The 23,736-nt window shown below is 52.4% G+C and overlaps 1 protein-coding gene across 9 annotated transcripts in view; it reads left to right on the top strand.

Annotated features, from left to right (window-relative positions):
- focad (focadhesin) overlaps window positions 1-23,736 on the top strand; it is a 51,257-nt gene that overhangs the window by 18,327 nt on the left and 9,194 nt on the right. For all 9 annotated transcript variants that reach the window (XM_048970084.1, XM_048970085.1, XM_048970076.1 and 6 more), the window contains 27 exons: window positions 3,038-3,142; window positions 3,700-3,801; window positions 3,977-4,110; window positions 4,494-4,620; window positions 4,720-4,854; window positions 5,270-5,320; window positions 5,706-5,789; window positions 6,743-6,872; window positions 9,411-9,602; window positions 10,553-10,674; window positions 11,951-12,043; window positions 12,284-12,372; window positions 13,925-13,966; window positions 14,280-14,388; window positions 14,635-14,751; window positions 15,715-15,953; window positions 16,576-16,665; window positions 16,872-17,019; window positions 17,390-17,509; window positions 18,417-18,539; window positions 18,777-18,854; window positions 20,243-20,314; window positions 20,426-20,528; window positions 21,024-21,104; window positions 21,941-22,069; window positions 22,503-22,618; window positions 23,063-23,323. In XM_048970084.1, the coding sequence (XP_048826041.1) occupies window positions 3,038-3,142; window positions 3,700-3,801; window positions 3,977-4,110; window positions 4,494-4,620; window positions 4,720-4,854; window positions 5,270-5,320; window positions 5,706-5,789; window positions 6,743-6,872; window positions 9,411-9,602; window positions 10,553-10,674; window positions 11,951-12,043; window positions 12,284-12,372; window positions 13,925-13,966; window positions 14,280-14,388; window positions 14,635-14,751; window positions 15,715-15,953; window positions 16,576-16,665; window positions 16,872-17,019; window positions 17,390-17,509; window positions 18,417-18,539; window positions 18,777-18,854; window positions 20,243-20,314; window positions 20,426-20,528; window positions 21,024-21,104; window positions 21,941-22,069; window positions 22,503-22,618; window positions 23,063-23,323 (3,192 nt within the window). The remainder of the gene's footprint in view (window positions 1-3,037; window positions 3,143-3,699; window positions 3,802-3,976; window positions 4,111-4,493; window positions 4,621-4,719; window positions 4,855-5,269; window positions 5,321-5,705; window positions 5,790-6,742; window positions 6,873-9,410; window positions 9,603-10,552; window positions 10,675-11,950; window positions 12,044-12,283; window positions 12,373-13,924; window positions 13,967-14,279; window positions 14,389-14,634; window positions 14,752-15,714; window positions 15,954-16,575; window positions 16,666-16,871; window positions 17,020-17,389; window positions 17,510-18,416; window positions 18,540-18,776; window positions 18,855-20,242; window positions 20,315-20,425; window positions 20,529-21,023; window positions 21,105-21,940; window positions 22,070-22,502; window positions 22,619-23,062; window positions 23,324-23,736) is intronic.

The following is a 23,736-nucleotide window of genomic DNA, read 5'->3' as shown; positions in this document are numbered from 1 at the left end:
CACGTTCCGCCCTCTAATTACCGCCGATTCTTAAAAGTAATTGATGTTTCCCCGAAGCGAATTTACAAAATCAGGGCAGGCTGGCTTTTCGGAGTTCAGCCTCCAGGAAACGGGCTTTTTCGCATGTAGGCCGCCCCGTAGCCCCGGGACTGTTTAGTATGCGTCCTGACGCCTGGCCGTTTTACCAGGGCAGCCGTTCCGCCTGGCGGCTACCCACAATGCTCATGGGCTGGTCCTTAATGACCACCATCGCTCCAAACACCCAGGAAGAAGGTTCTCCTGGATCTGGCATGTGCCGCAGTAAATAAAACAATTTGCATGCGATGTGGGCCGGCGGGCCGCAATCTGAGTGCTCCTCACGCTCGCCCGGTCGCCCTTTCTGTTGGGGAGGGGGGCACATGCTGGTCCCTTAAGCCCCCGCGATGGGCCCAGTGAGACGCGCAGGTGCCGGTTCCTGCCCATTGCTATCCTGGTCGTTTTATTTTTGGGAAGCAGCAGAAAAGGCAGGAAGGACTCGACTTACTTGCTGATTCCGCCCCCCCCTCCTCGCCCCCCCCCCTCCTGGGACGATTAGCCATGCAGATGTTGGGGTTGCTAGGCAACACAGACCAGGGTGATAAGCTCTTTATGCAAATGGGGGCGCTGTCATCATTCGCTTGCGCCTCCTTTCCGCCTCGCTCCCCGGCGTCCCGCTCCCCGATAAATTATGTGACTTATTTATGGGTCTGGCTGGGTGATTTTATTTTAATCAAAAACGCCGTGAATAATGTATCCTCGCTCGCCGGGCTGGGACCCGGCTCTGCACAGCCGCCGGCCCCGCGGGTCCTCCTGCGAATTGGGGCTGTCCAGACTGGGCCCAAGATCTCTCACGGCTTGGGACTCTTCTCCGGAACATTCCCTCCCTGGCTTCCCGCGTCTTAGAGGTCCTCTCCAGGCGGCGGCCTCTGATTGGTCGCTGGGCTGTTGGATCCGCTGGGTTCTGCCTGCTGGTTTTCGTTTTCATTTGTTCGTTTGTGGGCCGAGCTGCCGGGTTCTGTCTCTTTGGTGGGACTCCGTGCCTTGGAGTCCGTTGGACCAATTAGCGAAAATGACAGTTAAAACGATACGTTCAGGTTCAGGCTATATTACTGCCCATGCGTATGTTTGTTTGGCAGCAGACGAGTTATCGTCCATCTTGACACATTTTACAAACACAGACAACTGACTCACACATTAAGAGCTGAAGGTTCCAGACCTTATCGAACCACTTAAAAGTAACGTTTATTTTTAAAGAATAAATCAATAAACAAACTACTCTGTATAGCAGCAAACTGTTACACCATTTTAATTTTCAAAATTTTTCCCCCAATAAAGCCTCAGGTATTTAAAATATATTTCCTGCAATTCACAGTATGGCCGGTGAGCCAAATCGCTGCTACAGTTTACCAAACTCTTCCCACCTGAACTAGATCCAGTGCAGTTGAACCGCTTCATTAAATGGTTTAAAATAAACAGCCTCCCCTAGGGGGAGAACCAGGGCTTGATGTAAATTCATACCAGCAGCCCTCTGTTCCTGACAAAACAACTTATTGCTTCCCTCTGGCACTGTGCCTGCATCCTGCCATCTGTTTCTTAATGTATATTGTGTTTAAATTTGGTGTATCCATATTGGTGGCTGCCCAGGCTGCTGAACTATACCTGTAACATACATACATGGTAGAGATGATAGATAAGCTCTAGTAAACCTCGAGGGAAATTAACATCAGACAAGGTAGAACCTTGCCAATCCCCAGGGGGGAATTTTTCTCTTCTAGCTGCAACGCAAAAAATAAATCCCAGAACAATAGTCTAACACCACCCCTCCCAAAAGGAACGGATAACAAGAACATGTTTATAGTATGGTGTTACAGGTGTGGTAGGGAGAGCAGGCCCTGTAAACATGAACGGTGTTGGGGTTGGGCATCGGTGGAGCTCAGTAGGTTGGGATTTTAGTGTAGGACTCGTAGTGTTGAGTCAGTGTACACCAAGCTGGGTGGTGTTAGGGGCAGGGAGGCTAAATGCACTGAACAGACAAACAGCAGGAGCCTCTAAGAAGGATCTGAGGTGCTCAGGTGTGCATCTAGCTTATGGTTTGGGGTGGTACTCAACTGAGAAAATGGGTTTCCGAAGATACCAGCGAATGGTCTAACCCAGGCGTTTCCAACCCTGATCCTGGAGAGCTACTAGGTTTTCTATCCCAACTGGCTTCCGATGAGCTACACCTATTCCTGGTACTTTCCCCGGGAACAGATATGGTTCATCAGAAGCCCAGTAGGAGAGAAAAGCTACCAGACAGTAGGTCTCCGGAGTTGGAGAGCCCTGGTCTAACCAAAAGGTTTTCCGGAAGAGAGCCAGAAAAATCCTTAGTGTCTTCGTTAGATTTGGATTTGCGCAGACTGATGACCCTCAGAGTACAGTAGGTGTGTAGGGACTCTTATCCTGGCCCACCCTCACAGTAATTTCTGAATCTTGCTTCTAAGTAATTGGCCGTCCCATTGAGGGACTCTTACCTCCATATTCATATCCGGTACGGTCCATGTTGGGTGGAGAGTGCCCCTGTGAGTCACTGCGGGGGAAGTGTTACTCCTCTCCCTGTCCCAGAACTTCGGTTATGTCGTCATTTACTCATGTCAGCAATGGGGTTAATATGCTTCAAGACAAGTCCGTCTGCAGATCGTTTAGCATAACGGTGGTTGCATTGTGGGTAGGTCATGTGTGTATCTGAGTGAACCAGTGGTGACCGCGTTTAGGGAAATGAATGGTAGGAAGCCAGTCGGAGAGCAGAGGAATAGATTAACGGCCATATGTGTCCTGTTTCCATACCATGTTGTGTCCCACAAACCTACATGTCAGGATTATGTAGGGAAATCTGGTTTACAGCTGCTGTCCCAGCTCCCTGCAAGGCTTCCCACGCCCGTCCACTAGCCCGTGATCCCCGCACACACGCTTAATCGACGGCCTCGGTCCCCCTCGCACCACCCTGAGGACGTGGGGTTTCAGTTTCCTGGCTCTCCGTCAGGTCCCGGGCCTCCTGCTGGTGCTGATGCTGAAGCTGGGAAGGGCATCGGACCCCGAGCTGTCCCACGCCGTGCTCTACACGCTGCCCAAGCTGGGCACCCATAAGGTGAGCGTCCTCCACATTCCCAGCTGCCGCTGCTCCCGCTTCCCGCCACGGGATAAGCGACGGGGCCACCTCTGCTCCTTCCTTTCTTTCACGGAAACTCGCGAATTGGGGCGTATTATCCCAGTGGAATAAATTTGCCTGAAATCGATCTTGCTCCCATTAGTCTGAATAACTAATCGACGAGCCAATGGGATTTTAATTGACACGTTTACATATTAACACTCATTAAATATTAAATTATGAATGAGCCAGAGTGCATTAGCATATTTATGACTCATTCGGTGGTACTAATAGCCGAAGGTTTGCCTGTCGTTAGCAAATGGGTCGCGTCAGAAACGGCTTTGTGAGGCATGGTGGACAATGTAGGGTTTCCTGAGATCATCTGTTTATTTAAGGATGTGATAATGTGCAGATGTTCAATGATATTTGAGATTTGGCTCCTCTTTTTGCTGCCGTTGTTTCTGATTGGTCGAGGGTGTTTTGGGGGCGTGGCTTGTTGTTAAAGGGCCAGTTGAGGGCTGCGCTAACCACTGACGTCTTCCCCTGTACTGGGTCAGTTCTGTGTTCCTCAGCTGCTGCAGGCCATGCAGATGCTGTCCAGTGCCCCCAAGCTGAGAGCTGTGGCCCTGCGCCTCATGACGGCCTTCTGGGAGAAACAGGTGCGCATGTCTGAGGGGGGGGCGTGCCCTTCTCTTTACTCCGCCCATCTGTCTCCATCTGTCCATTCGGGTCCTGCCCAGTCTTACAGTGTTTATGGTGCCATTGAGGCATGGAATAGGACTGTAATTAAATTACGAAGATAGTGGCCCAAACTTGCGGTCTTCTGCCATGCAGGACCGTGTGTACCCCCAGCTGCTGAGGTTGATGGCCCAGACGGAGCAGACCTCCACAGTGGTCCTGGGGAAGGAGGACCAGTGGGAGCAGATTTTGGCCCGCGCCGCCTGTGTCCGAGACGTCTGCAGGGAGAGGTCAGGGAGAAGTGAGGAGGCCCCTAGAACAGGGGTCAGGAGGGGCAGGGTTTCAAAATGACCTGTAGGTGGCAGTAGAGAGAGCAAAGCTGGACTGTGTAACCAGTCGGTTGTTCCTGAAATGGACATGAGCACTGATGAACGTGGGGCTCTGTGTAGTGCCTATTTTAGGGGTGCTTTAAGATTCTACCATTTTGGGGGGGGCGCATGGGGGGGATGCTTTGTCAATGTGCTTCACTGGTGCTTTTTTTAATCCTCCTCAGTGTCCTCGCTGCCCACCGGCACTTTCCGTGAGCATCTTTAGTCTGGCTTTTCCTGGGTGATAGTGAGCAGTCTGTCTGTCTCATGGCCTTTCCTGTTTGTCCCCCTCCTCCCCCCCCCAGGCCGTACCAGCATGGGGGCGACATGCTGGCGGCCATCACAGACACCATCACGCAGTGCAGCGGAGGCCAGCAGGCTGCCCCTGTGGCTCTGGCGCTGCAGGGGCTGCGAGAGCTCTGCCGGGCCGAGGTCAGTGCCCCCCTCTCCATACACACTTTAGCATCGCTCAATGTCAATGGTGTCACCCTCCCGATGTAAGCGCCCCCCCCTCCTGCCATCTGCTGCCAGGTAGTGGACATCCGTTCCACCTGGGCCGCCCTCTCCCCCCGTCTGGCCTGCGACTCTCGCCCCCTGGTGGCCAAGGGCCTGGCGGAGCTCTTCTCCCTGGTGCCCCTGCTGTCCGTGAAGACGGAGGACTACGAGGTACCAGCCCATCGCCACCCCCTGTCCCCCCCATCCCCTCTCTCTCTCCCATCCATGGTGGGTCGCAGGTGAGGCCTTGTCAGCATGCGATCCGGTCAAGGCCCAGGAGAAGCCCAGTAATTAGCTCATTAACATTAATTAAGTGTCACGCTGTGTAAATGAATAATATAAAACTGTAATTATTATTCTCTATTTGTAAAAATGAGGCAATTATGATTGGGATCATATAGTGACTGGACCTTTAATGGTTTGGCGCCCCATCCTGGGTTGTTCCCTGCCTTGCGGCCTCACGATGGATGGATGGATGGTGGCTGGAATAGGAAGCACTGATGGTTAAAAGTTCATCTATCTACTGTCCGCAAACGCCTTTTCTTCCCCTATACACCCTGAAATGTTCTGTTTTTATGTTCCTCAGAAATTCAAAGCACAGATAGTGAGCATCCTGTGGGCGTACGCGCTCGATAAGGTAAGAGTCTTAATTCCTTTCCGGAGCGTGTAGTAAGAGTGGTTTCAGTATCCTGTTATTCTAAGAGGAGTGGAACAGACAATGCAGCCTCCTCCTGTTTTCTCAAAACTACCTGTCGGTTTTTTTTTTTTTTTTTTATAAACTCGTCGTAAAATTACAGTTCATTGATGTTGAGGCTGGTTTATTAGCGGCAGCCCCAGAGCCCAGCAGAAAGTAACGACGAACACCGGGGGTTCTCTGCGGGTAAAAGTACGGGCTGCCGTTATCCAAATACACATCTGTGGCTATTAGCAAGCACAAGGCCTCTCTGTGGTCTGGTGTTTAAAGAGATCGTTTGAGGTCATGGGAGTTTGGAAAGTCACCACAAGGGGGCGCTTTGTTCCAGAACCCGGAGGTGGCGAGTGCTGGCTACAGGGCCCTCGCGGAGTTCCCGGAAAATGACCACACCGTCCTGCACCTACCTGAGCCGGTAACGACATTTCCATAACATTTACCGCGACGCTCACGTACTGTGGTCCAAATCAATTGGTCCACCACTAAATATAATAGCCTTGTTGTGTAACATGGAGTATAGGAAGGAGTGAAGTCCAGCAGGAATTTATCGGGAATATCTCCTGCCGACAGTGACTTACCGTTAACTTGTCGTCGTATGAAAATTCCTCTCAGTGGGAATTTTGAATCCAGCAGCGTGGTGTTCATCTGCCAGGTCTTATTTCACCCATACATTCCTTCTCCTCTTCCTCCTTCTGCCACTGCACTGATAATGTCATGGCTGCGATTTTTATGTATATAGCATTTTATTACTGTACCCTCGAGAGCCATTAGCACCCAGACGTTTATTAGCCAGGTGGCTGCTGATGATTCAGGCTCAGGACGCTGGGTGTGTGTGCTGCCGCTTTTGGGGGCTTTCGACTGTTTCGCACCTCGAAGTGCGGTGGCGTCTTTCCCGGACCTAACCCGGCTCGATCCGGGCTGACGGATCCAGACGGGGTTGCCGGTCTCCCAGCGGCCGGGATTCTGCACGGGAAAGCCTTCTTCCGGTGTCTTGCCGGTGAATCTCAAAGCGGCGATTGTCAGGAAACGGCGAAAGAGGCTGTTCGGGATCTCCACCCCCCTCCCTCCCCCCGGGCTTCCCGAGCAGACTGTCCGGCTCTGCTGGAAAAAATTATTGAAAGCTTTGCGGTGAAAGTGCTCACTGAGGACACAGTTCTGATAGGGTCACCTCCAGAGAAAGAAGGCCTGACTCTCCAGAGCTTCGAAGCGCTGGTCATTAGGCCTGAAGGATACTCTGCTGATGCTTCACCGGCTCCTGAGTCCGTCCCACTGTCAGCGGCTCCAGGGCTTAGTAAGAGTGAGAGATATCATGTGCTGTTGTAACCAGTTAGGGTTCACGTTGATTTAATCATAATTCATCTCTCACAGGCAAGGCCGCCCAAGCCAGAACCTACCAGCGAAGAGGAAGAGGACGAAGGCGACAAGGAGGAAGACCTGTCAGTGCCAGGGCCATCCTACGTCAAGCTGCTGCTCCTCAGCCCCATGACGGTTCACTCAGGTCTGCTGGCCGCAGCTGAAAGTGCTTCTCCAATCAGAAGACGTTTACCTGTGTGGTTTACTGGGGAAATGCCAATTACCCGTCTCCATGCTGACCAGCATTCGGCCACGCGTCCCCATCGGGTGGCCATAAATCACAGACCATGCTGATAGGTGGATTGGTGTCGTCATGGTAATGCTGGAGTGGGTGTAGGGGGGGGGCGCAGATAGTATAGAATCGGATGTAAGGGGCTGTTTACCTTGGATGTTTTACCCGGTGATCAGCAAATAGTAAGATCCTGATTGGAGGAATAGGTGTGCAAGCGATGACATCATGGATTTGCACTGGGATGTGCGCTTGGTACCTCTGAACGTGCAGCCTGCTTTGTTAAGCTGAATGCCAGAGTAGTGGCCGACGCTTGAGGGTGAAGCTGGACACCATTTCATAGCTTCCCCCACTGTCCCGCTGCATGTCGTACACGACAACGCTCCATTGTCCACCAGCAGGGGGCATCAGAGCAGTCAGGGGCATGGAGACCCTGGCAGATTCTGCGTGCCCAACACTTTATAGGGACCCTAAAATGTACCCTAACTGGTTGATTTTGTCGGGGGGGGGGAGGGACCCTGAACTTCTGGCCACGCCCCTTGGTTCAGCACACAGGTGGTGTTGTGTTTTTGGCATTTAGATGTGCCATATCGCTGGGCGGAGTGTTAATTACACTCGGGGGAGGGGGATACCCTTTCTTCCTCGTTGCCTCCTGGGTGCACCTTTCGGGGGGGGGGGGGGCGGAATGCCGTGGGGGCTTTGGAGAGACTCCTCGTGTCCCCATTTCTCCCTATGCTGAAAGCTAACACCGTAACACGCAGGCTGGACTGACGTGACTGCTCTGCACCCCACCCCGGGGAAACTAGGGAGCAGGGGGCTCAGGTGAATCTCGACGTACGCTGACAAACGCCGTCCCTTTATGTCGCAGCGTTGTGGCACAGGACCCTGGGTTTCTGTTAACGTCTGTCAGGTGATAAGGCAAGTGCAGTGTGTGTTTACAGAGCGGCCTTCCTATTGTTCTGTCCGCGGTCGCCCCCCCCCCTCACCATCTCCTGAAATCACCATCTGTGGATGTCCGTCCATCCATCTAGTTAAGGCGGAGGTGGGGTGTGCCCCCCTAGTGGTGCGCGAAGGAATTGCAGACGGGAAAACGACTAAACCTTGTGACAGGATTTGAGCTGGGGTCAGATCTATTTTACAATCGTGCCTTTCAGAAATATAAAAAAAAATAATGTGAGCACATGAAATGCCTGCACACGTTATGGGGCATAAACAAATTAGCATAATTGAAATGTGCAAGACAGACAGACTCCATTGTTCTGTTATGACTCGTAACATAATGATAGTTTACGGTGGGGAAAGTTGCTCTCTTAATGCTTGCCGGAACCATGGAGAAATTTCTAGCTGCTAGCGGTGAAAGAAAATGCGAAGAAGAAGAAACCGGAAAGGATGACGCCTGTCTGGAAAACCGTGGGGTGTCTGTGTGTGTTGGGGGGGTCAGGACAAACACATCAGCCGTCTGAGATCCCCCTCGTTACCCGCAGCTTCCTGACCCCTCGGGGGGGGGGGGGCTGCATTCGTACCCCTGGGGAAAGGACGTCAGACATAAGGCTCCGTGCCTCGAACGACACGCGGCGTCCCCCAGAGCCCCCACCCAATCAAAGCTTATCGTTACTAAGGGATCCATTCTAATTTGTGATATTTCTGCTGGTGATGGTAATAGGCAGCTGTGTAAATAAAGAGTGAAAGATCCGGCTTTGTGGGGGGAGTATTATCAGCTCTCGGGGGGGGGGGGGGCGCATGTTTATCTCCCAGCAAGGTCAGTCCTGTCAACACGGAGATCCCCCCCCCCCCCGAACAATGGGCCCGCTCACCCCTATCCAGCGCAGTCTGCCTTCCAGCCATGTGCCCCCCCCCCCCCCTTAACAACATGCCCCCCCCTGACCAAACCTAGCCTGATCCTGACCTGGGGTCAGCATCTTGGCGGGAGATTAACTTTGAACTTGCTGGGACCGGGGCTGCCCTCTGACTGGGGGGCATCCTCATTACAGGATGGGGGGGGGGAATGGTTTACAGCTGTGCCCCCCACTTTTGGCAATCTCTGCCATCTGTGTCGGCGGAGCTCGCCAGCACAGCACCGGGCCCGTGTCCAGTGGCTGATCCACTTCGTACGAGTCCCTGGGCACGCCCCCCCCCCCCCCCCCCCCCCCCCCCCGTCCTCTGGCTGAACCTCAGGCCCCACCCACCCCTCTCGCCCTCACCTCCCTGCATCTGCTGTCGCCTTCACTCTACACAGTGTGCTTTGTCCACGCTTCGCCCGTGACATCAATTTTGCATGTTTGGATCTCGTTGTGACACATTCTGTTATAGTTGCACGGGCTGTAGATTAATTCGCCGCGATACGGAATTATGTTTCCTGTCAGTTATGCTCCGACCGCCCTCGGGAGGTTGCGTGTGGTCATGAAGTCGGAGGTGAGCCTGACCTTTGACCCTTAACGCGATCACTCCACACAGCTCTGGAGGGCTTCCTGACGTCCCTGGTGAGGCAGGAGATGGCCCAGATGCCGCGTGGGGTGTACCACTCCGTCCTGAGGGGGGGCGGCTCGCTCCGCTCGAACCAGGGGAAGGCGGTGGCCGGGATTCCCGGCTTCATGCTGAAGACCCACGAGAGGAACAAGCAGCCTGGGCTGAAGTCTGGCCTCGCTGGTGAGAACCACTGACTCGCGCTCACAGCTGCCCCCCCCCCCCCAGACCTAGTGGAGGGGGCTAGTTGTAGATTTTAATCGGGCATCTGCACAAATTTATCTGATTCTTTCTGGAGAATTTATGGGAAAGGTGTTATTATAGTTTTAAGTATCTAGTTGTCCTTATTTCTGCAGTATATATCAAGGTTTTTCAAATCTGGGCCTCGATCCCAAATCCAGGCCGTGTTTTCAGTTCTCCCAGGTAGTTAGACTAATAATTACTGATTCTGATTGGCCAGAGGCTTCACACCCAGCTCACAGGTAAAGGAAGGCTGGAAAACCAGCAGGGCTCAGACATTGAGGACCGTGATTTGAGCTGCTCCGGTAGACTTTTAGATGCCCAACCTGGGCAATCAGTTGAAATAAAATAAAAAACTAAACGTTTTTATGATCGATGGAACGCTTCTAGGAGGGGCAAAAGGAAATTCTCTGGGGAGGGGCCTGCCTGTACCTGCTGGATATGGTCGTTATTAATTTCATACCCCACTGAAATGGGACTTCGCTGCCCGCAGCAGTCATTGGTACTGGATGCTTTGCACCTCCTTCCCCTGGTTGTAGCTTGGGTTCTGTTTGGGTTGGGCTGTGCTGCCAGCGAGTTTGCAGCAGTCATTCCTGCCTCTTCGCGCTTCGCTCTCCCATCAGCCTCTATAATGGGAAAGATCTCGATTTGACTTTAAAAACAGCTGTTAAGTAAGACTCCCAGGCAGAAACCTTCACGCCAGTAGGAATGCAATGGAAATGGGCCTCTTTGGTGTGAAAGGGGAAGAGAATGGCTGCGAGCTTTCAAGCGCGTCCTTTGTTAGCCAGGTGGTGGCACAGCCTGGCCTCTGTTACGCATTAGGCCGTGCAGACGGAGAGAGGCGCGTCCCCTGGGGGGCTTTTTGGCAGCACCCGTGTCCTTGTGCGTTGCAGCCGGCCTGCTGCTCTGCTACGAGCTGCCCGTGCAGACCGACCGGGACGGGCGACCAATCAGCCGCTTCCTGGTCAGCCGGGGGCGGAGCTACCAGCAGATGTTGGCGACGCTGATCCACGAGGTAAGCTCCTCTTCCTTCCCTCCCCCGCCACACAAAAAAGATCCCTGGGAAATGTTTAGCGCTCCCCGTCTCCCAATGTGCCCCCCGCCCACCCGCCTCCCCCGCCCCCTTCCTGGCCCAATTCCCCAAGGCCAGTTTGCATCCAAAGCCAATGGCAGCCTTCAGAAGAGACGCTCTCCCGGAACGGTCCCGATAACCCCTTCCTTCCTAGGCTGCTTCCTTCTTGGCTGGAGTCCTGTCACAAGAGTAATGGAGAGGGACCAGGTTAATGTCCCCCACATTAGTCTCTGTCGGAAGAAGCCGCTGTCTGCCTCTTTTCCGCTCTTTAGGGGCCGTGAGGTTTCAGTTGGCCGTCAGGCCATTTTTCATAGCGGGAGGGAGGGAGAGGCAGGGCCAGCAGCCGCCGTGGGCGACAGGCTGTACACGTCTGTGTTTGTCGCTCTCTGGGATTATTTACTGTAAATACTGTGGCGGTGCTCAACGTCGCCGCCCTCCTGGACACACGGCAGCTTCCTAGCTTGCCAAGGCACGTCGGCATAAGTAACCAGGATGGTTACTGTCACGTTTAAGCCCGGCTAACCGTTTCTCAGATCTGGTGGCGTCAGATGGCCGCGTGCACCGATAGCCAAACGCGGAGCAACTCGTAAATGCCTTCTGCTTCGCTGCCGAGTTGCACCGACGCGTCGCCTTTTTGTCTGGTTTTCGGCCAACATATGGGGGCAACGGCGAGGCAGGCCCGTCTGCTCCGGGGAGCACGGAGAGCTCCAGAAGGATGGGCCGGCCAGTGGCCACTGGGGCTCGTCCTCTTTGTCCGTGTGCAGCGGATACGCGAAAAAACCTGCGCTCCGAAAGCTCGACTGGGCCCGGCCTGCTCTGAGCCACTTAGCCTGGAATTCTAGGGCTCTTTCTGGAGGGGGGGGGGTTATTATTGAGGATGTCCTATTTTCCTGCCCCTTTGACAGGATATGACTGGACAGTATGAGATGGCATCAGGTTTCTGAGCCCTGGGCCACGTTCAGACTCCCATCTATATCTATAGATGTTTCCCAAATGTGTTTACGCTATGCTACATTTTGACATATCTCCATCTTCTTTAAACTTTCCACCGTTTGTAAAAGGAATTATGATTCGCGATGGCCCGCAGCCTGCGTTTTGTCACGCCCGGCGATGGTATCTCTCTTGTAGTGAGAAGTGAGAGGTGCCACCTGGTGGCATGTTGTGGTGTTGGCACCTTTGGAACTCTTAATTAATCGGGTCGTCACGTGTGTCCCCCAAGGTGAACATCCAGCCGTCCGAATGGCACCGTTCCCTGCTCCTCCCCCAGGCCTGGCTCGGGTTTATGGGCAGGACCTACCATGCCGTATTACAGGTAATTACCGGGAAGGGTAGGGTGGGGGCACATAGTATTAAGCCTTCTCCTCAAAGGGCAGCTTTTAAATTACTTTCTACTGGCATTTTTCTGCTTTATATCCATAAAAGTACAAGCCTTTTGTGGCTCATTAAGTAACACTAACGGCTAAGTGTTGCAGTCATGTGCTTGTGAACCACGTTGGGTGGAATAATGGAAAGTTCCGGATTTCACAGTAATCCTGACACAATGGTTTGACAGGGCCGACGGGCAGAGCTGGAGATGCTGCAGAAGCAGGGTAAGGGCAGCCTTGAGGAGCTGCAGGTGGAGCACCACAACGCCTGGCTGTGGTAAGATACTGGCTTCCAGCACCAGTACTATGTACTAAATCCAGGCAGTACTAGGGACTGTTGCATTCTGTACTAAACCCCGGCTCCCAGAACCAGGCTCTCCATCACTCTGTACTAAACCCGGCTCCCAGAACCAGGCTCTCCATCACTCTGTACTAAACCCCAGCTCCCAGAACCAGGCTCTCCATCACTCTGTACTAAACCCCAGCTCCCAGAACCAGGCTCTCCTTCACTCTGTACTAAACCCCGGCTCCCAGAACCAGGCTCCCCATCACTCTGTACTAAACCCCAGCTCCCAAAACCAGGGTCTTCATCACTCTGTACTAAACCCCGGCTCCCAGAACCAGGCTCTCCATCACTCTGTACTAAACCCGGCTCCCAGAACCAGGCTCTCCATCACTCTGTACTAAACCTCAGCTCCCAAAACCAGGGTCTTCATCAGTCTGTACTAAACCCCGGCTCCCAGAACCAGGCTCTCCATCACGCTGTACAAAACCCCGGCTCCCAGAACCAGGCTCTCCATCACTCTGTACTAAACCCCGGCTCCCAGAACCAGGCTCTCCATCACTCTGTACTAAACCCCGGCTCCCAGAACCAGGCTCTCCACCACTCTGTACTAAACCCCGGCTCCCAGAACCAGGCTCTCCATCACGCTGTACTAAACCCCAGCTCCCAGAACCAGGCTCTCCATCACTCTGTACTAAACCCCAGCTCCCAAAACCAGGGTCTTCATCACTCTGTACTAAACCCCGGCTCCCAGAACCAGGCTCTCCATCACTCTGTACTAAACCCGGCTCCCAGAACCAGGCTCTCCATCACTCTGTACTAAACCCCAGCTCCCAAAACCAGGGTCTTCATCACTCTGTACTAAACCCCGGCTCCCAGAACCAGGCTCTCCATCACTCTGTACTAAACCCCAGCTCCCAGAACCAGGCTCTCCATCACGCTGTACTAAACCATGCCTCCAAGAACCCCCTAAGCCTTGAGCATATTTAGGCAGGATGCCATATGTAAGCTCACTGTTGAAATGTACAGGCATCCAGCCCCTCCTTTTTCAGACTCATGGTGCCACAGGGAAGCTCCAGCTAGCTTTGCGATTGGAGGTTTGGCTGAGCTGACCTTCAGGCCTTCATTTGTCCAGCAGCGCCTCCTGTCAGCGTAGCACAGCCAACAGGGCTAACAAGTGGAGTGTGACCCCACGCCCATCTTAAATGAGGCCCTGACTCAACGCCCTGTAGCTTCTCACTCCGTCCCTCCCTGTGCCCCCGACTTCTCCCATCCGGTCTTCCTCTGCTTTCCTCCCTAGCGTACACTGGCCCTGCCTCATAATTCATCCCGGGGTCATAATTCATCCCGGGGTCCTCTCATCTAAGCCGGGCACTCGTGAAATACTGGCCGACCGGGATATGCGCAAGGATCAGTTAGGGTGGGGTCTGGGCAGTCCCCGTGACCAGTGACCGGTCATAGTGGGATGAAGAATCGCCCCCCCTCCCACCCCGTCTGGTTTAGCCACACTGAATCACTGCTTTCCTCCCATCTTTGCCCTGCTTAGGGTCCGGGACCAGCTGATGGATGTTCTCAAGTCTGCAGCAAAGTGAGTGCTTTGGTGCCCCTTAGACCCCCCCCCCCCCGCATGAGGCATGTCAGTCTTTGGAGCATTTTTATCTAGTTTGCAATACAGTACCTGTCTGGTCCACAAAGGCCATGATATTTTCACAGGGGTGTAACACAGATTTGAATGTAACCAAACGATATACACATGCACTCATTTGGCCGTACTTGCTGGGTTAGTACCCTGTCCTGTGCGTGTACCATTAATGCAGGATTTAGCGCCGAAGGACTTTCGCTGGATATTGCGGGTTATGGGGTGTTAACCGTAGGTGTGGTGGCTCCCCATCTGCCCACAGGGACGGTCCTGTGGTCCAGGGGAACTCCATCCTGGCCCTGAGTGGCCTGGCAGCCACGCTGGCCAAGTATGAGAGCACCCTCCCCATTGACCCGGATGGTGACCCTAAGGTGAGTCCCAGAGCGCCGCCCTGCTGGATTATCCTGGGTACAGCGACTTCTCCTTTCTGCCGTGCCCAGCGTCCCAGAGAATGGCTGCAAGACTTCCAGTCTTTTGTTGAAATATCCAGTTGATGATAATGTTGCAGTACCCAAGGCCTGCTTGATGCACACTTTCTTTTGTTTTCTTGGATGTTTGCTGTTGTCGTCTTACCGGTGTGAGAATCTCCATGTCTGGGGTCTCTCTTGCTGCTCCAGATGGGCTCTGAGTTCCTGCCCGCCAGACTCTGGATGTCCATGGTGCTGGAGACTTTGTGGAGTGTGGTAAGCAGCAGATACCAGCCCCGCGCCAACGTCTTCCCCTGGTTCCAGCACGTGAGTACACACAGGCTCCTCCTCCTGTTCCTCTCGCAGGGTCGTGTCCAAGCTGGACAATGTAAGGTGTTGACCAAAGGTAGCTACGCTGTGATTCCTAGAGAATGTTTTTTTTTTCCCCCTCTGCCTGGAATTATTTGCAGGTGCTGTGCAGAGAATCGTTATATTTAGTTGGGGATTTTTCAGGGCGACCGTTTTCAGTTTCGATAGCATCGCTAACCTCACGTCCGACTGCCATTTGAGACCAGCCCAGTTCCTCCCAGGAGATTCCGAGAACCTGCCGCCGACGCCTGTGTTCTGTATGCCCTGTACGCCTGTGTTCTGTATGCCCTGTACGCCTGTGTTCTGTATGCCCTGTACGCCTGTGTTCTGTATGCCCTGTACGCCTGTGTTCTGTATGCCCTGTACGCCTGTGTTCTGTATGCCCTGTACGCCTGTGTTCTGTATGCCCTGTACGCCTGTGTTCTGTATGCCCTGTACGCCTGTGTTCTGTATGCCCTGTACGCCTGTGTTCTGTATGCCCTGTACGCCTGTGTTCTGTATGCCCTGTACGCCTGTGCTCTAACCCAGTGTCTCTGAAACCGGTCCTCGAGGACCCCGAATGTAGACTGTCTGGCAGGGAGCTGGGAGCGAGCAAATTTAGCTTCCAGCTACTGGGAGACAGAATTCCGGCCACGCAAGGCCACACAAAGGCTGCCACTGATTCTGACAGCTTCGTGGCTGAGACAGGGGCTTGCATGTCAGTCGGTGCACCTTGAGGAGGAACCCGAACCAGTTCAGTAAAAACACCCAGCTCTGAAACTGCAAAGCCGTTCATTCGGAATCAACAGCTTTTAAATGAAATGGAACTAAGCTGGGGAGTTGACGACTCGGCCAGGTGTAATTAGTGCCTGGTACCGGGCCGCACTGCCGCTTGCTGGTTAATTGGAGATGAGGGCCGTCCTTCTGTGCCGTGTCTCTCAGAGGTCCTACACCGGGGGAAACACCGCTGGCACCATCGCCCGGTCCTGTGCCTCCCTTGGCCTGTCGCTGCTGGTCCCCGTGCTGCTCTCCTCCCAGAGGGACACCGCGCTCGAGGTCTTGGGCACCCTGGAGTCAGGTCTGCCGGGGGGTCCGGCCGCCGACGAATCCCAGGCAGTCCAATTCCACACAGGCCTCGCGCTGGGGATGTTCCTGTGCCACCTGCATGAGGAGGGGGTCAGGTGTGTGTGTGTGTGTGTGTGTGTGTGTGTTGCATTGCATTTTGGAGACCAAATGTCCCTATGATCCGATTTAAAACCTGCTATTGCTCAATTTCCAAACCTGTGACCGCAATGAAACAACTAAAACTCTCTAACTCAAAAGCCTGGTATTTCGTTTGGTTACTTATGGTTAAGGTTGGGGCTGCGTAGGGGTTAGGGTCGTCATTGTTGGGGTTGGGGTTGTGCCCATAGAAATGAATGGACGGTCTACATAAATATATGGATACAAATGTGTCCATAACCAACTGTTTGGCCTGGCTGCTATTAAATTTTTATACTGTCATAACATTCAGACTTTGTACTGCGGTATACAGCAATGGAAGCTTTATAATACCACGGTATATACCTGAAATGCTGTGGTACATACCCAGAATTCTGTGGTATACCATATTACCATAACACTGCCTAAGCCTACCCTTACAGAAGCTTATCAGGCTAGTCTGGCTAATTATCTGCTTGTCTTTTGCTTTAAGGAGCTGCCTGGTTGTTTTATTAACTTTCCTTTTTCTCTGTGTCTGTTGCTTCCCGTGTATTGCCATGTGTCATGTCTCCATGGTGACCCCCCCCACCCCGCCAATTGTAGTGAAGTCTCAGGGCAGAAGCTGGCCCAGCTGCTGATGAGCTCCCTGGACACCCTGGAGGCCCGTTGCTTTGACAGCAGCCTGGAGTACAAGTGCGTTTCTATCCCCTAGCTGATGTTCGCAGTACAGGCTAAGTGCTGCCCCCCAGTGGTGGTAGCCGTACAGTCCGTTATGTTCAGTCCATGCCTTTGTGGTGCAGTGCATTTGAAGCGGGTGCTAACGTGAGATGTAGCATTCGTCCCCTGAACTCCCTCATATCTTCTCTCTCTCTCTCTGTCTGTCACCTGCCTGCTCGCAGCACGGGATGCATTCTGGGAGTGGGCCTGGTTCTGTCCAGCCTGACCAAAAGCGGCCGGCCCGAGGATCGATCACGCGTGGTGCTGGGGCTGGAGCGGCTGAGGCGGGAGCTGGCGGACAGCGAGAGTCGCGGGCGTATGGTGCAAGAGGTGCTGTCTAACCCCCCCTCCCCCCCCCACTCCGCTTTGCTCTGTGACATCAGCATCTCTTTGCTTTGTGTGAATATGAAGGCCATCTTCCTCTGCGTGTACTGGATCGTTTTCTGACCTGTTCATTCATTAAAAACAGACCTCGCTGGCATGTACCCTACAGGTGCACATTCTATCGCCCTGCTTAGCTGATTCTCCTCCTTAACATTGCCGGTTTATTTCAGCTTCTCAGTGTTACGGACACAGTATTAATTGGTCGCTGTTAGGCCCGCCATTAGGACCTGTGCCCTTCAGCTGGGCTTTAAGTGCTTCCTCTCCTCTTCCTCGTGCTCTTCCTCACTTCCTGGACACTGCCAACGCGCCCTCCCAGGTCTTGGCCTATGCGGTGGCCTGCACGGCGGTGTCTGCCTTCAACACTGGGCTCATCGACGGCGCCGTGGCGGAGGAGACGATGAACGGCCTGCGACAGATCACCGAGGAAAGCCAGCAGGTGAGTCCCTCCCCCCGGAATAGTGAAGTGCCCCCGCGGCCGGGCAGGCTGCCCGGGGGCGACGGCCTGGTTAATCACGCTAATCCAGTATCAAAGAGCCCCGTGGCACGCTTTAAAGACGCAGCCGTAAAAGCATCTGCCCCGATATCCCTGGGATCCGCTGACATCTGGAGGAGGCAGGGGCCAGGGGGCTACGGGCGTCTCTGCAAAGGGAGCAATGTTGCAATTACGAACGCTGCAGTCGTTTCCTCAACGGCCGGCGTGTTCTAGAGTTCCAAATTCTGAAAATTCCGAATCCAATTATGGGAAGTTTGCTTTTGGCCCCACCTTAGGTTTGCGGCAGTAGGAAGTGATTATCAGGGCTTTAACGACGCACCGATTCACGGTGGAACATCAATGCGCCAGTGACGATTCGCTTGGCATGAAAGCGGCTTAACATCTTACAGATGAAGTTGTTATTGCGCTAAAAGCTCTCCAGGCTGCGTGCGTCATCCTTCAAAATATTATTTCGTTTTAACTAACTGGACTGGAACCTTTCCAGTAACGCATCCAGGCAAAGCGAGGTGTCCCGCAGTGGGGATCAGCGCTCGATGCCCCGTCGTGCTACATTTGTGGTCTCGACCAATAAGATCCCCCCCAAATCCCATAATCTGTGTATAAGCTCTAATATTTAAACGGTGGTGGGTTCTAGTGTTTATGGCTTACAAAGCACTCTCCAGCTCTATGTTTAAAAGAGGGAGCCCCCACTGGGATACCTGAATGTTGCTCTATGTTGAAACGGCGCATGAAATCGAGAAACTGCAGTGTGCATGCATTACCTGTAGGGGGGCACTGTTTGTCTTTCTGTAATTCATCATAAGATGAACTTTATACAGCTACTTATAAGCCTTTTTTCCCCATGTTCTAGACACCAGGCTTTGCTCTGGCTCTGGGCCTCACCGTTCACGGTCTGTCCACCTGCGGTCACGGCAAGGCGGAGGACCTGCACGGCCGCCTGCTGGCCGCCTGGATCAAGATCCTGCTTGCAGAGGTGCGCCGACCTTTGACCTCGACCTTGCACAGTGCTGGTGATTTGATTGGCTGTCATCGCTCCTCTGTCACCTTGGTTGTTCGCCATGGTTGCCATGGTCCTCGACTGCCGGGAACACGGTTCGGTTAAACTTTTCCAGCTCCGATTCAAGGGTGTAAGACCAAAATATTATGACCTTAGTTCCTTGTTTCTGTGCTGCCATCTGCTGGTCTAATGGGGGCAGTGTTTCTTGAACAGGGCTGTCCGACCATGCAGCGCCTAGCCGCGGCGAACGGGCTGGTGGCGCTAGCCGGCTCGGAGAGCATCCTCATCCAGGTACGTTACTGTGCGCCTCTGACTGTCCTAGGCCAGCCCCACACCCCCGTGCCCCTTGCCCCCGAGTCACAAACACATGCTGGCGCTGCGCATTACACACTGTTTGCAGGCGGTTTCTTCTTATGCTTTGATTTTAAAACGTCTAGAACATTTAAAGATGCTTGTTGAGAGAAGTTTGAAAAATTGAAAAGTGAAAGGCTGTAAAGTCTTGAATGAGAACCATCACCATCTTATTGCCGAGTGATTATCCGAACATGGAATTTTAAAAGATGCTACGCGAAGCCTGTCCCCTCCCTCCAACGCTTTAGGGATTTCAGTGGCTGCTTGCCGCAGTCAGACAGGTCAGTCTAAGCAGTGATGTAAAGCAGTGATTCCCAACCGGGGGTACGCGTACCCCTAGTGGTACGCGAGCACATTACAGGGGGTACGTGGAAAATATGTGTGAGGTGACCTTCTCAGCTTTGACACACATCAAAACCAAGCAGAGGAATAGACTGGATGTGGAGAACAGCCTGGTAACAGCTGTTTCCACACTGCCCCCAGATCTATCAGAGCTTATCAAAGATAAGCAAGCTCAGGTGTCTCATTAAACTAAACTAAGTTGAATGATGAAAACAAAGTAAAACTGATATGGTTATTTATTTTAGTGTTTTGCTCCTGATGTTCTAAGTTTAAATGTCTGTTTAAAGGGGACTCATTCAGCTTTTGTTATAACAAAGGGAGGTTTATTTACTTTTTTTTAAATTTAGTATTTATTTTCAGATTTATCATTCACTTTCGTGGCAACATATATATTTATGTTAATTTTAAACTGAAAAGAATAAAATGCCCAATAATTAAATGTTCAAGTTATGGAGATTTAATAAAATGTTTTAAATTTGATAATCAGTTGTACGTTCTACTTTTATTGAATCATCAACACATTTGACAAAGGGGGTACTTGTGGTATGAGAAAATCTCTCAGGGGGTACACAATTCAAAAAAGGTTGGGAAACACTGATGTAAAGACTGAAAAATCAGGTTGGGTGGGTGGTGATGGTGGCATATGCAGTACACCTGTTTGGCCACAGGGGGGCGAACTTTTATCAGCTATGTGTTCTGCGGATCTAGTGCTAGATTATTTCTTGGTACTTTTAGGTGTGTTTTTGAGCATGCTTCTTGATGCCTGTGCACTGCCCCCGTGAGGTTACCCTGATGAAAGGGAGTTTATTTATAGTTGACTATGTTCATAGAACTTTTCTTGCAGGCTGCAGGCATGCTTGAGACGTGCTGGTGGGAGGTGGAATTGCAGAGTGTTCAAAATCGCAGTCCTGGGCCTCCTGTAGTAGTTATGGGGTTAGTTTGCGTGTCAGTCAGAGTCAGCTGTGTCTGTCTGCTCCCCTGTACAGCTGAAGTGTGAGTCGGGGGAGTCTTCCCAGCATCAGGCCAGGCTGAACGAGGTCATCAGGGCTGTCACTCAGGTGAGGTGCATCGTGGGGGAACACAGGGAGGCTGTGCGGCTGGCCTGTGCAACTTAGCCTACCTGGTTGATACTGTGCGATATCCTTCCCCACCCCAACCTCCACCACCAGATCGTCACATATTCCAGTGCGATTGGGCTGCAGTGTAACGCCTCATGCCTGCTGGGACATCTGCATCTGACCCAGGTGTCAGCCAATCATAACAGGGCAGGAGGTGAGTCCCCGCCCCGCTTCTGCTGCAATGCATCCCAAAAGTAAACGTTGATATTTACCCCAATAAACTGAACAGTAGGGGTCACTGTCAGTGAGCGTGTGACTGTGGACATGGATCTAATAGGGATGATTGTGACAAGCACATGTCTTTAACCCTTGGGGGGGGGGGGGTAATGTTCGCAGATTCCAGCCTTGGGGGTGGGTGGGGTTATTTCTCACCTGAGCTGCAAATGCTGCTGTCAAGTTATAATAGAGCTTGAATTTGCGGCCAATTCCGATTCATGGGAAAAGTAGTTTTCCTTTTGTGGCTGCAATCTCTTCCTTTCTTAAGAAATTTTCAGGAAGGTGGCTGATTGTTCACGGGTGATGGATTGCATTGATGTTAAGCAGCATGGGAAAGACCTGTGTTTTTTTTTGGTGGTACACGGCTGCTGTAGACAGGTGTGTCCAGAGACAACTTGCTGATGTAAATCATCTTCTTCACCGCCCTTCGCAGTTCCCCCGGATTTCGGATATCTCCCGGAGAGGAGTGTCATTCGAGCGACTGTGGATTACATCTCAGACGCAGGAAAAAAAGGTGATATTGGCGTCAGATGAGCAGGAAGGAAACTGGCCAAAAGAACATTTTTGGCTAAAAAACTATAAATGCTGCTAATGTCTCAGATTAGCCGCTGCTAATGTCTCAGATTAGCATTTTATTGGTAATTTAAATCCCAGAAGGATAATCTCTGCATTAATTTCATATGTTGATAGACTGTTCACCTTAGGAAGGATTCAATTATTTGAAGTATTTTTTACGATAAACTGCTCTCCAGAGTAATGTGTGAATACCGTTGGTGTGGCGCTGGGTGCCTTTCAGCCAGTCTTGGTTTAGGCTGCTTGACACTGCGATGACGAAAAGAATTGAAAGAAAATATATGTTAAACACTGCAGAGATCTCTGCCTCGATTCCAAAGTTCTAAAGTACAAAGGATGTTTAGTGAAATCGTAAGTGTACCAAAGTGACCCTTGATGCGGCGTTTCTGTCATGAAAATTCACAAAATGTAACTGTGATTTAACTCATTTGACAGACAGCCCCCAGCTATCAGCACGCACCGTACCAGGCACTCGGTGTTCTTGCTCGGGAAGGAGCAAAAATGTGGACTGTCTGGAGGGAGGGGGGAGGGGATCCCTGAAGACTGGGTTGGGAAGCACTGGTGTAAATGATTGGCTGAATGGAGCTGTCACATGCCCAGTAAAACTGATGGCCACCCAGTGCCCCTGATGAAGGGGCTTAGGAACTGAGGGGGAAGATGTACCCCCCAGTATTTAATTTGGATTCATTGATCTTTCTCCAATAAATACACCTTAGCATTTCTACGAAGTTGTGCCCCCCCCCAACCCCAAACTGTCTGCTACATTGTTGCCCTCAGGCCCAGAGTTCGCCCATCCCAAGCTGGTGAAGGTGGCACTGGGACCCTTGGTGTCCGTGGGCGCCAGCTTCCAGTACCCACCTGTCAACTGGAGCACTCTGCTCGCCCCACTCATGAGGCTTAACTTTGGTAAATCGACACCCGGCCGTGCCGAACCGTCTGTGGGGTCCTCCGGGGGCTGGGAATGGCAGATACGGGTACGGGTAGGGGGAGGGGAGGGAATTTCCAGGCATTGTGAAAGTGCAACCGCAAAACCCTGTACTTGACACTGCGGTAGTCGTGTAAGTGATTCTGAAACTTACCTTCTTGGTGACAGGCCTCGTATTAATTATTCTCAGAGTAGAATGTCTTGATTGTCATGTGCAATGAAATTCCTAATATTGTCATGAATCGTAATTTCAGATGTGCTTCGACTCTTATTTCGGAATTGGTTGGGTTGAGACGTTTTGGGGTGACTCTATGAGGATTGTCGTGCTGTCCTCAGTGGCACAAATGAGATGAAATGCAGCCCCTCATCTCTTCCCGAAAGAACGACATTATCTATCCCATTGCCGCCACGCAGGGGAAGATGTTCAGCACCACTGCATCGAGCTGGCTGTCGGCCAGAGCCAGACTTCCCAGAGTGCCGCACTCTTCCTGGGCACATGGCTGAGCCCGCCATTGGTCCACAGTCTGAGCGTAAGTGTGAACCGATTGGCTGAGGTTGAGCCGGTGTTTTCCAGTGAAAGATACAGGAATAATACAATGGGTGTGAGGTGGGATTTACAGGTTGAGGCATAAGCTAAGTGTAAAAAAAAAAAAAAAAAAACTTGAATGATTTTACTTATCCTGTAGTTATAACATGCTTTTATGGAAATTACCTGAGGCAAGTCAGGATTCGAGATGCGTATTTACCTTCTGGTTCAAAGAGGCTGTGTCCATGTTGATATTTTTAATCCACTCATACATAGCTGCAGGAACTGAATTGTAATGTTATCAGGTCCAAGTCAGGCTTCGAATCACGACGTGTCGTAACAGCTCTGTGTGAAAACCTGAGGGGAAGCATGTTGGCTAATGATGAAATGGACTTGGGGAGCTGCCTGACAGTGATGTGGTAACCCCCCCCCCCCGCCCTCCACGCAGCCACATACCAGGGGTCACCTGTACCGCTCGTTACCCCTCTGGATGAAGCACGTGCCGGCAGAAAAACTGCAGAGCTACGTGAGCATACTGGGCGTGCAGCAGGTCGGCCAGCGGGACCTTCCTGGGCGGGGCGAGCTCTGCCGGGCCGTACTGGAGGGCCTCGCCCAGGCCATGGCCCTGCCGGACCCCACCCAAGACAGCTGGGCCATCCTCCGCTCCACCACGGAGGCCATCTTCCAGCTCCTGCCCGAGCAGATTCAGGTAGCTAGATTACAGAGGGCCTGCCAGTGTAGCCGCCATCTTTATCGTTCAGCTTTTTCTGCTACACAACAGTCTAGGGTGAGGCCCCCTCCCCTGCCTGCCTGCCTGCGAGTTGGTTCCCATTTTTAGTGTGACAAAGTTTAGCACAAAGCTTGGCCCCCATCACCTGCAAACCTGCCTGCCGTTTTCTGCTGTGTTTGTGAAATCATCAGCGATTTTTCTCTGCCCGGGTTCTGTGTGGGGGGGGAGGGTGTTGTTAAGCCGTGACCATATTTGGTAATGCAGTACTTCAAAACATGTCACAGGAGCATGTTTATGTCGATGCAGGGTCACTAACCTGCCATACGCTACCAGTCAAACGCTCCTGCACACCACAGGTTTCTTAAACTGCAGAATTTTTGTTCTTTTGAAGC

This window comes from Brienomyrus brachyistius, chromosome 12, assembly GCF_023856365.1.
Source record: "Brienomyrus brachyistius isolate T26 chromosome 12, BBRACH_0.4, whole genome shotgun sequence".
Classification (NCBI taxonomy): Eukaryota; Metazoa; Chordata; class Actinopteri; order Osteoglossiformes; family Mormyridae; genus Brienomyrus; species Brienomyrus brachyistius.
This window is presented reverse-complemented; position numbering and strand designations above follow the sequence as displayed.